Source organism: Centruroides sculpturatus, unplaced genomic scaffold (genome assembly GCF_000671375.1).
Source record: "Centruroides sculpturatus isolate CEXI.00-Female unplaced genomic scaffold, Cexi_2.0 scaffold379, whole genome shotgun sequence".
In the NCBI taxonomy this organism is placed as follows: Eukaryota; Metazoa; Arthropoda; class Arachnida; order Scorpiones; family Buthidae; genus Centruroides; species Centruroides sculpturatus.
In genome coordinates, this window is record NW_019384620.1 from 387,230 (window position 1) to 400,814 (window position 13,585).

General features: G+C 27.3%; 1 protein-coding gene across 2 annotated transcripts in view; it reads right to left on the bottom strand.

Moving 5' to 3' along the window:
- The window catches only part of LOC111625446 (REST corepressor 3-like), a 112,138-nt gene that overhangs the window by 9,908 nt on the left and 88,645 nt on the right, over positions 1 to 13,585 (bottom strand). For both annotated transcript variants that reach the window (XM_023368594.1, XM_023368593.1), the window contains 4 exons: positions 8,360 to 8,423; positions 4,965 to 5,077; positions 4,678 to 4,885; positions 1,989 to 2,066 (listed from right to left, as the gene is read on the bottom strand). In XM_023368594.1, the coding sequence (XP_023224362.1) occupies positions 1,989 to 2,066; positions 4,678 to 4,885; positions 4,965 to 5,077; positions 8,360 to 8,423 (463 nt within the window). The remainder of the gene's footprint in view (positions 1 to 1,988; positions 2,067 to 4,677; positions 4,886 to 4,964; positions 5,078 to 8,359; positions 8,424 to 13,585) is intronic.

The window sequence follows — 13,585 nt, forward strand, 5'->3', positions numbered from 1 at the left end:
TAAGAATATTTTTTCTACCCATTTTTACTTTTCTGAATTAGAAATATATGTAAAATCGATAGCATCTTACATTTCCAACCTAAAACAATGATCAACAGTCACAAACCACAAGACTTCTTGCTATTCATCACTACTTTTTTATGACAATGTTTAAATGAAATCTATAGAAACTATATCAAGTATTAACTAAATTATATGCCTAGTCTAATTTTTATATGAAAAAACTAACTTAATACACAATCCTTAAGTCATTAGAATATGTATTTTAAATAATGTCTTATCTTAGATCAAAATAAATATGATTCAGCATAAGTATTATTGTAAAATGGTCACTATTTAAAAATTTAAATCAAACATTAATAACAGTCAAAATTTTAAAAATTATTTTCTCATCTTGTGTTAAAAATAGAATGAAAATGGGAATGATCTCCTGCATATATTACAAATTATGGATCAGAATCATATTTGAGCCTGACTACAATAGGCCTTTTCATGTAATCATCTAGGTGATTATTTTCTTTAGTAAATTAATTTTAAAACAATTTTCTTACAACAATGCATTAATTTTTTCCATTTTCAAAAACTAAAAATGTTAAAATTTTGTAAGATTAGTGTGAGATCCACAGGTTAATTAAATTAATTAATATAAAATATTATAAAATATTCTATTTCATTGATAAAATTTTAAACAAAAAGGATGTAACATTCGTCGTTCTTGGAGAGAAGGGAAGTTGAACTTCCTTTTAGATGGCCGACTTGCGTGATGAATCAGATACGGCCTTTGCACACACTACTGGACCACCCGAGAGAGCCAGAGAAGTTCCTATAAAAAGGGGAATTTTCCTGCCATTCGAAGGAAGATTGCCATAAGAATTTAGGTGCAGTTCCCCGATGATAGCGAATGTGCCACATATAACCTGGCCACATAAGTGTTGATCTCCGAAATAAGATCACCATTTATAACTAAGGACCATCTATCATAAAAATTGAAGGTGCCATATAGACAACAGAAAGTGATAGATGATTTATTCTCCCGATCCACATTATCCAATAGAAGATTACAACTATGAATACTACATGAATTGAGGTAGTATATGTTAGAGTTATGTAAACTCTCTCTCACAGGCATAGATTAGATTAACATATATTTAATCTCTCAGTATGTTGTATTTTCATTGTAATTGTTTCATTAACATTTATTAAATATTGTTGATGTTGTTTTTTAATTGGTCTAGTTAATTAGTCTCCATTCATATAGAGAAGTAGATCCTCCTATGATTTATAAGGATGTCATCACTCGATCATCACATATATCTATATATAGAAGTAAACGCGAGTTCTAATTATCCTAGCTGGTGTATCCCGTGTATTCTAATTATCCTAGCTGGTGTCAGTCCTGATGTAGGAGACTGTGATTTTACAATCATTTAGTCTTCGTGTCTTTTTAACACTTGTAGAAAAGCCATCATTCGATGATAGGGCTAGTCCAACAGACTAGAAACCAATTAAGTGATAGAGAGTATATTCAAGACCCTCTACCCCCAGCCAGAACCTCACATTAGTAGATTTGAAATATAAGTTTTGTAATATAATTAATATGATGACAACTACTAATTAATAAAGAAATTTTATTAAGTAAAAATAATAAATAGAAATAAAATTAAACATTCTCAATCTTTGTCTAATATCAATAATTACTTTAAGCTTATGTTAAATTAACTTTTATATACATTTTTCTTCTATTATACAAACACTTATATTTTATTTGAAACCCCTTAAGTTGCTAAATCTTTTTTATCTGACTAGTTTCTGTTATGATAGAATTTGGTTTTCAGTGAAGATAACATTTCAGTTTTAAAATATTTCTGTAGAATAATGATTATATTTTTATAATTATCATTCCACAAAACTATCAGACTAATTTTTCAAAAGTAGCAATTTTATTCAATTCATTATTTTACAAAATAATGTTTAAAAAAAATACATACTTCTGATCCTCGAAATGCATCAACTCCAGATGACAACTTTTGCCTTAATTGACTAATTATTTGTTTATTATTCTGAATCTGTAATAAATAATTTATTAATTAATAATATAAAATTTTTTTAAACTCAAACAGAATAACACCTTTTAAATGTTTCATTACATTAAGATAAATTATTAATAAAGTAAAACTTGTCTAAAATGGAATCTACAAAATAATATCTGCCTAAACAGAAATAATCTCAGAATAGAATGATTTGTTATATAAAATACTACTGTAAGCCAGAAAACTATCCAACATGGAAATGGAAGACTTTGGGTACTAACTAAATAACATAACCCAAGTAAAGTTGAATCTTTTTTAATATACAGTAGCTATTTCTATATCATAATTAATGCTGTAGCTTGTTGGCTCAAATCATAGTTGACTTCTCAGTGACAAATTATGCTATATCACTTTTTTCATTGTCTGACTCTGTAATAATGCAATACTGCTGTTTCTCCCCAACTCTCTAGAAAATTTAACTTGTTCACTAGGAATAACAAATATTTAAAAAATGCATGCTATTTTTGGGTAAAAAGTCATATGTAATAATAATCTAAAAAAGTAGTTATTCAATGTTTAACTTCCTTTTTTTTTTTTTGTAAATAAAAGATTTACAAATGATTATGACAAAACATTTCCACTCTCTCCATATCAACTAGAAAATAGAGGCAACAGTGCAGAACAACTATCAAAATTCTTAGAAATAATCAAAATTAAGTATAATATCACCATCAATGAAAGTAACCAAAATTAATTTCTAACAGCAATAATCTTCATTGACAATATAAGAATAAATTTTAAATAAAAACTGAAAATTTCTGCATTAGTATAATTTAAACCCATTCTGTGGTGTATAGAAGGAAAGAATCTATGTAAAAATCCAGTTTCCATTGCAGATACTGGATTTTTATACAAATTCTTTCCTTTTATACATTACATGTACATATTTGTATTTTTTTCAGCATTTCTTTGAAACATAAAGCACTTACATTGAAAGAGAAGCAGTTCTAAATGAATTGTAGCATTTTTTTAAACTTTTTCATTTTCTAAATTGATAAAAATATAACCCCCTAAAAAACAGAAACCTGACTAAACAGAAAATTCTAGTGAGTATCATCACATTCAATTTTAGATTGGTTTTATTTTTTTGTTGTATAATCAACAATTTAAAATTTCAACTAATGTGAAATTTTATTTAAAAAGTTTTAAGCATGGGATCAGTTAATCATTTATCAAATTAAATATAGCTTATCAAACAAAAACAATTTTGATTAATTAATTAATTTGTTAATATACATATAGTATATCAATATTCATATATGTCACATCATCCCAATTTTCAATTTTAATGTTTACATTTTTCTCTTTCTCTCTTTTTTTTCTTTTGCTTTCTTTTTAATATTTTAAAAATAGTTTCACACATTTCACATTATTTTACAGACTTTATCTCTTAGTTTCAAAAATGAGTATGGAGTCAATCAGAACTTTAGCAAAAATGAATGGAAATAGAGTCAATAAAAAATATACCAACTTCAACATAAACTTACAGTGGAACCTCGCTTAACAAGCATAATTTGTTCCAGAATCTTACTCGTAATGCAAAATACTCATTAAGCAAAACAATTTTTCCCATATTAATTAATTAATGTAAAATATGATAATGCATTCCTGCTGAAAAAATACTGAAATATTTTATGTATAATGTTTATTCAAAGAAAATTATACAATATACATTGTTAAGGAGCGTGAATCATCATAATCTTTTCTTCTAGCACAAAATGAGCCAACCTGAAATGCAAATTTTATTTTCAGAAAACAAAACAAAAAAAATTGAAATTTGAAATTTAATTTGGAATTGGTTATTAAATTTAATAAGAGATGGCAGCATAACTGCCTACTTCCAGTCAAATTATTTAATTTGTAATATTTAATTACAGCCTTTACATAGCCCAAGAATTTGGCATATTGTTTGACATGTTTATATGTACAGTCGACCCCCGTATAAGTTCATTGATTATTCCGTTTTATATGAATTCCATGTTGTACGAGTCACTTAAATTTTACAAATACGTGAGCCGTTCACAGCCCGGTACATGTATTTGTAAAATCTAAGTGACTTGTACAACATGGAATTCATATAAAACGGAATAATCAATGATCTTATAGGGGGGTCGACTGTAATGGCTATGGTTATTGATGTTTATACATAATATGTGTGAACACAAGTTTGGAAAAATGTGTGATCACAAGCGACACTAAGATGCTAGCAGAACAAGTGCTAAACACAAACTGATGTAGCATGTGCACAATCCAGGACTTCCCCTTTTCTCATCGCTCATTAAGCGAGTCTTTTCTTACAAATTGTTTTGCTCATTATGCTAATTACTCATTATGAGAGGTGCTCATTAAACAAGGTTCCACTGTATTCTTAAATTACAGGCTTAAATATAAGTCTAAAAAAAAATAACCTGATGATTTACATGATCTTAAGGAAATGTCTTATGATATCATTTACTATTTTGATAGATTTATGAAGATTTACGATTATTAGCACATATTGAGCTTTTCTGAAGAAGTCAGAGTCAGAAATTTAAAAATCAAAGAGCCATTGCATATTTTATGAATTTTTTCATAATAAAATACTTACCTGACGTTTCAAAGAAACAATCTCGGCATCCTTCTTTCGGAGAATATTGTCACCATGACCTTGTGGTCCTGTGGCAACATCGACAAGGTCATCGTAATTCAAAAACATTCCTCGGGGAGGTTTTCTTCTATTTTTAGCGGGATTATGACGAGCAGAAGTCGATTCATGCTTCTTAAAAGTTCCTCCTGTTCTATTTAAACCTGTACGTCTTTTAGGATAAAAAATTTCTCATTTAATATATACATATAAACTATATGCAATAGCAATTATTTTGCTAAAAATTTTACCTCCAGTAATGATAGCAAGAACTGCATAGATTCCCTGTAGCAGTAAGAGTTAAATGGGATGAAGGTTTTTTACAAGTGGAACAAGACTGCTTTGTCATATTATGTCCCTTTTGCTATAAAAAAAAAAGCAGTTTTTCAAACAATATAATAATTCTTTCAAGTCAATTTATTGCTTAGAACACATTCTTTTAATCATTAGAGATTATAATAAATATATAAATTACAAGTTTGTTTATTATAATTAAAAGATTTTGCTTTGCGAAATCATTTAACTTTTTATTACTTTAGGAAATAAAGTAATAAAATGAAAATGAAAAATTATTTTTAATTTAGAGGAAATTTAATATTTTATCAATATTGTAAAGATTTCATACAATTTAGAAATAATTATGAACAGAAATTACAATTTTTATCACATTACATTTAAAGATATAGAGAATATTGAAATCCTAAAAATAGTGATGCCTCGTATAACGTACTTAATCCGTTCCAGGTGCACGTCCGTTAAGTGAAAAGTCCGTTATACGAAACGCATTTTCCCATAGAAATACATGTTAAAACATATAATTCGTTCCGCAACATAAAATAACCGTACTGTACCATGAAAAAAATGAAAATGGAGCAGTTACCAATTATGCCGGGTAGTCAGATGTTGTGAGGAGGAGGTGGAGGAACACTTACTTCATACATTCATACAGATACAGACTTTTTACACATTGCAGCAGGTCTCTTTTTATTGTTTTTTAATCGGAGTCAGATTCAGGAGAGGCTACCGGAGCTTGCAGGGTCAACTCCTCTTGTTCCATCCTTTGTTTTTTGGCAGCTGGCTTCTTGAAAAACATGTCCAAGGTGGTCTGTTTCTCTCTCTTCTTCAACACCTGTCGGAAATGACGGGCAAGGGTGTCATTGTAGAGATCATTGATCCTGTTGGCCTCAGCTCTGTTTGGATAATGAGTGTTGGTAAACTCCTGAACCTCTCCCCATTTGACAAGGAAGTTTTTGTCAACTTTCACTCCTTCTGATGATTTCTTGCTTTGTTTCAATTGAAATCACCTTTCTGTTTTTTTAGAAGCCATGATTTGCACAACACTTGAATAGATCTAAATACCCCTGCACTGAGGTGATGTACGTAATAAACAAGGGAGCAATCCGAATCCCAACGGGACCTCTGTACTTCAGATATACTAATAATATATTCTAATAATACTAATATATTATAAAAATAGCAGATTGTCATTGGCAACGGCAAAAGTGTGGAAACATCATTCGCACTTGTTTGCAGAAAGACCGTTATTCGCCTCACGTAACTGCCGAACGAAAAGTCCGTTGTTCGCAGCCAGTCCGTTGCTTGAGTCACGTAACGGCCAAACAGAAAGTCCGTTATTTGCAGCGTCCGTTATTCGAGGCGTACGTTATACAAGGCACTACTGTAACTAAATGACAGTGAACTTAAAATTTTAGAGATTTCAATATTCTCTATATCTTTAAATGTAATGTGATAAAAATTGTAATTTCTGTTCATAATTACTTCTAAATTGTATGAAACCTTTACAATATTGATAAAATATTATATTTAAATATTAATATAAAATATATATATATACTTATTTTTTTATTTGCAAAATTTGCTGTTTAACACATAATATGAGTTTACACTATTTCAGATCTGACTGATTTATGATGCATATAGACAAGTAACTTGAGACAAATTCACACAAGTGACTTTCATATACACTACTAGCAACTGATTATCATCTGCCTTCTCGGAGTTTTTATAAAACTGTTTGCACTCTCAGTAACTAATACTTGTGACAGTGCTATTTGTTGAGTGTAGAGTACTTGAATATTTTTCACTGTATTACACCACAACAGCATTAGTAAATTTGTATTACAGTGACATTGTTATCAATAGTTCCAAGTGACAATTATAATAAAAAAAAAATAAGAGAAATCAAGTTTATTACATAAGAAATTGATATTAAGAGAGGATTGTAGAATGTTAAAAAAGGATTATGATGATATTAAGATGTGAATATTAAGAGAAGATTATGTATAGTAATTTGCTCAATGAGCTAAAAATTGAAGATGCATAACAATTTAAAATCTTTATTCAATTACAATTTTTATCACACATCTGCATTATAAATGGTTGCAAAAAAATATAGCCAAGTGAATATAAAAAATTTATTTGTCCAAAAATCACTTTTCTGTTTTCATTTTCTTCACTTCCTGCATAAACTGGCTCCTTAGATTATGTAATTTTTGTGAAATTTCATTGCTATCAGTATTAAGTTTTGTTGTAATTAATTTTAATGTTTCTTGTTTTTATTTTGATTTCTATAACATGTAAGAACACATATCCCACAAGAACAGTTTTTCTTCATACAGAGATATTTTATATCTAAATTTTTATTTAGCATTTTTAATATTAAAAAATAATGAAGACTAAATTTCTAACCAATTAAAAAGACATTTCTTCAAATTTAGGAGTTAAAAATTTTAATATTGTAATCAATGTTTAGATTATTGTTTGTCATAATATTCTAAATCTATAGCTTTCAAATGATAAATAGCAAATTCAAAACAATTTCTCTGAATAAAACTAGGCAAGAAAATAATAGTTTAATTCAAACAACCATCAGACTACATCAGGCTACTTTTCTGAAATTATATTTAATTAATTACTAAATAATTTGTCACTAGAGGGAGGCATCGTGTGCTGTCTCTTATTAAATTTAATAATTATAATTGTCAAATTAAAGTATATTACGTAGCCTGATGTTTGTTTGGCTCAACCCCAGCATGGTATGTATATATATACACACACACACACACCATGCTGGAGTTGAGTAATGGCTGGCTGAGTGCCAGGAGTAGGAGTTTATAGGACAAGGGCACTGAAGGAATTTCCAGTCAGCACCATATGTCCCAAGGATGGTTATATCATATTTAAATATGTCTGGAATAGGAGATTGGACTGAGGCTCAAGTAACATAACTGGCAACACATCTGCATATTAAGTAGGAGTTGTGGGGTTTGAGTCTCACTCTAGACCAATTCTTTTCTTCCAAAATATTCTAAATTATTTAATAAATATTAATTTAATTATAATTATTAAATTTAATAAGAGATGGCACCTAACTCCTTTCTCTAGTGACAAATTGTTTAGTAATCAATTAAATATAATTGCAGAAAAGTAGCCTGATGTAGCCTGGTGATTGTTTGACTTTACAAATTTATCAGATTTTGTGATATTTGTTTATGTATAAATAGTAAGAGCAAAGTAGTATAAGCTAAAATATAATGCATTAGAAACAATAGACAACAAATTTTGAAAAATTTTATTAACTTATTTATTGTAATTTGATATATGAAATGAAACATAAATAACTTACAGCATCTTTATTCGTTGATTCAAAATCACTATCATTTTCAGAACCAGCTTCTGACCCACTATCACTAAATAAAAATAATTATAAATCATAAATAAGTTAATAATTTTTAAATACTTTTATTATATAGTAAAATAAAAACTTTGTAAACATTTTTTACAGAACACAAGTTATTTAGGAGACAATAAAACCTACATAAATTATCTTGACAATAAAATAACAAAGACACTAATGAGTTGATACTAAATTAAAATATAGTAATGTTCTAAAGCATGATTTTTATGCCAATTTAAGTTAGTTATCTCACTGAAATAGTTTCAAGTTAATAAAAACATTTTAACTACACCATCTAAGTCAGGAGTAATTATGAATCTCTATAATTTAAAACTTCAAATTAAATCATAAATTTCACATGAAAATTTTTCTAAAATATTTTAATTAAATTAATTTATAAAATTTTTGAATGTAAAAAAAGTTAATAAATTATACTCATATTCTTTACTTTGATAATACTTTCATATTTAACATAGTAAAAAATAATAATAATAATAATAATTTTTTTTTTCATTTTCCTTTATTCTAAGCACTAATAATTTTACACTGTCCAAAAGGCAACTCTAATTGTAATATGAAAAAAAATTAGTACAAGTTTTTACTATGAAAGTCACTTAATAGCAATTTATTTTTTAATTCTAAAAAATGCAAATAAAAATATTTAAAATAATTTAAAATACATTCTTCTATATAATAGAAGAATAAATTTGTCTTTAAAGTAATTTAATATCTATTCTGAATGTTCTATACCTAAATTCTTATGAATATTTTGTAAATTATTTAGATACGGGGNAATTTGTTTATTTTTGACTAAGTTGTATATTTCATTAGAATTATTTCCTTGATTTTTAAATTTTACCAATATTTGAAAGAATTAGAGACATATGTGATAGATTATGTATTATGTTGGCCTCAGATAATAATAAATATAAAAATACAAGTTTTAATAACAAAACAAATGAACTATTAATAGAATATTAAACTATGAATCTGAAACATTTTGCATTTTTATTTAAACAAATAAAAAATTTTTAAATTATCACTCAGCTCCATATCCGATATGCCATATAAATGTATAGAATTAATGAATACAATATCATATAACAAAATTAATTAAAAAGGAAGAAATCATAAGAAGTGATGACAAAAATGTAATATTCAGAATTATGTAAGTTCATCTCTTTCATTACAATAATTTCTAACAATACTATATGAAGAATAATACTTAAAAGAATCATTAAACTATGGAAGTTATGAAGGAAAACAAAGACAGTACAGGGTGATTATAATTAAAGTTCTGATTTCACAATAGTCTGAAATAAGAATCATTGGTCAAAATGACTTTACATTTTGTGTTCTGACCAGTAGCTTTTATTTCAGATCATTGTGAAATCAGAACTTGAATTATAATTACCCTGTATTTTGAATCTGGATAAAGCAAGAACCCAAGAGTAGTTAAGACTTTATAAAAATTGAATTTTAAATATGTTCAATTGCAAGACTAATAATAATAAAAATAAAAGACTAATCTCTATTACTCTTTCATCCTCCATTAACAAAAATAAGTCAATCTCATGGTGGATATTAAATGGAAACAATAAAATATCAGAAACACAGTTCAGTTTCTTTCATTAAAAATATTTAAAGAATTTATAATTAATAATTAAACAAATATTTATCCACATTGTTATCAAGAATTGAAATACATTTGCAAGAAATGATTATTTTGTTGGAACTCATGTTCTTCCATCTTATTTAGCAGTAATGAATTTATGAATTATACAATGTTTGGAAGACTTTATTAGAGAACTCTTATGAATAACTTTATGATATGAAGCAAATTCAGCATTTGTCATTATAATATATTAAATCAACCAACTTAACAACTGCTACTCACTATAAAGTAACTAATTTTGAATTACTGTACTTTGTTCTGGATCTACAAAGGTTATTTAAGCTATGTTTACTAAATCAGCTAATTCTTTGAAATTCAATACTTTTTTTAATAAAAACATGTCTTATTAAAATGCTAATAATAAAGTATGCTTCTGAACAGAATTTACAGAGTATTATTACTATATATATTAAAGTTTATATCTTATTTCCAAAAATCCTAAATTTACAATATACAATTATCTTTTGATGTTACTAACAGATTAATAGTATCTGTTCTTTTAGCTTTTCTTTTATGCTAATAATTATATTATATTACATAAAACTTCAATATTAATTCTAATAATAAGTTATACAAAATTCCATCAAAAAATATTATTATTAGTACAGTATTAAGAAAAAATTAATTTATTCCAAACGTAAAATATATTAACTTATGAATGCAATGTATTTTCAAGAAAATCTTTTAGACATTAGACACACTCAAAAAGGTCTCTCATTATGGTTGAGTGACCTTTTTAAGTGTGTGTACCAAAATGACAAAATCTATAATGCAAAATTTTCTTATGTGCTAACTGAAATTTTTGACAGCATATTATTATTTAACATCTCTTAACTATTGAGAGAATCTTTTTAAATATTCAAAAATCTACATATACAGGTATACCTTACGTTGGTAATTGGTCCAGGACATGCGAAAGTCGAAAAACGACACAAGTCGAATTTACTTGTCTCCGAATTTACTCGTCACTAGGCTAAACCACAAACAACCATTTCCAGTTCTGTATTTTATTTATAAATGCATTTTTTATAATATGTGGTTAATAAGAATCTATTTTAAGCTTACAAACAAATAAATTTTAGTTTTTAATATTGTACAGAAAAAAGTAATCTAAATTTACGAATTCATGTATGTACAGTACATACTTGTAAATGTACATGTTTACAATTTGGCGATGTTTACAGTACATCGTGGACTTTATTTGTGAATGTGGTTTGTTCTAATACATTACAAAATAAAATGATTTTGTAAGGTTAAATAACAAATACAGTTATTAAAATTATCTTGCGACAGTAGAAAATAAACTAATTTATATTAAATTTACCAATATCGAGTGGCGCTGACAATGATGCCAAATGGTAGATATTGGAGCCACCGTGGAAATCACCAATATTGAGCACTTAAAGATCGCTAAATAAGACAACACAGAAACACAGATGTTTTCATGTTTCATTCTCTAGGATTTATGATGATTATATTAACATTTACTGTAAATGTACATATTTTAATATGATTTTACATGCTTTAACGCTTTTCTAGTGTTATTACGACTCCAATATTTGTGGCAGATGGTTGTAAAGTTGAATAAAATGACTTAAACTTGATTTTTATTTTTCCATATATTTTTTGACAAATGACGTACAGTAATACCCCGACTTACACGAACCCGGAGTTACACAATTTTCAAATCTCGTCGATTCGTCTTTTGTTTGAGCGCCACGTAATCCTCGATTACTTATTCCCCCCACACTATTGTTCAGCTTACATGTTCGGATGTGTCGTGCGGAATCCACACATAGCTACAATTTATTTTGTGTTATTTATTTCTGTGTTTGTTATATCTACGGAGACTCGAGAGACTCTACTATGTCATCCAAACGAAGTAGAACTAATTCTTCTGCATCAAACAAGAAAAGAAAAACTTTATCTTTGGAATGTAAAGTTAACATTGGGTATGTTCGTAAAGTCGAACGAGTTAAGCGAGAATGAAGTCATCGTTATTCCTATTTCGTTAGACTTTTCGAACGATTCGTTACTAACGCGTTTAACTCGTTTGACTTTACGAACGTACCCATTATTAAAGACTTCGATACAAAAATGAAAATTTGTGAATTGGCAAAGAAGTTTGATCTACCGGAATTGTCGGTCAGAACAATTATAAAAGGCAAAGAAAAAATTCTCGAAGCTGTGAAAAATGCTCAATCTTTAAATTCAAGCATCATTCGTAAACGTCACAGTATTATCGCTGAGATGGAAACAATGTTAAAATTATGGCGTAATAATCAAGTAAATGTGAAAAATTGTAAAATAATATAGGCCTAATTTGTTATACATATGTATTATCTAAGATTTTATTAAACATTTTTTTTCTAAATTATTGTTTTCTTTAGTCTCCGGCCCCAATTAAAAATTATTTGTATGTATTTATATGCGAAATTATACCCCGACTTACGCGAATTCGACTTACACGGTTACCGCTCGGTCCCACCTATCGCATAAGTTCGGGGTATTACTGTATAATCGAGAATGACGTAACTCGAGGTATACCTGTATGCATACTTTAGAAATCTGATAAATTTGTTATGTAACACAAAATATATAAAAAGATAACATATATTTATTTTTTAAGATGAGCTCTGGGTTGCATGCCAGAAAAAGTCATTGATGTCACATATGGCATGCATGCCAACAGTTGCCACCCTTCCATTAAATTAATTAGATTTTTTCTTATCTGGAATGCTTCAAGTGAAAACTATAAAAATATTGATACATAATTATATTGAAGGAACCATTTCAAATTTTAATTACTTCATGCTTTATTTTAATATTATCAATATTTCATAGTTATGTGCTCAGAACATAAATCTGATTCAGAATTACAAAATAAGACATTTCTTGAATGTCATATTTAATTGCATTTATGAGAGCTTAAAAATTCTTCCAATTATATTATATGATTAATCATAATTTTGCTTTTTCTATTATTGTTTAGTATTCAATATATCAATAAGTAATAAAGCAAGTAATATTAGTGTCATAGCAAGAAAATTGAGTAGTATAATATATATCATACACCTTTAAGATATCAAAGTTCAAATATTTACAATCATAATTTCAACAAATCCTTATTCAAGTTTCTAATAACATTTTTTCTTTACTAAACACACTTCATCAATCACTGTTCTATAGAAAAATGCAAAAAGATAATTACAAATTGCAACATATATTTATGACCATAAAAAGACATTTTAGTTATTCAGGCTGCATAATTAATCATAAAAAACAAAATGAAATAAAATTATTGTATAAAAACACACACTTTATGTCATCCTCAATTCATTTGCAATTTCATACATACAAAGTTTTGTCTTTAAAAGACTGAACAATATGTTGAAATTATTTTATTAGCACAATAGCATTACACGAATTGCATTAAAACAATTTCACTTGTATGTGGATGATGACTAGTTTTTAAGAATAAGTAATGGAAGATATTTAAG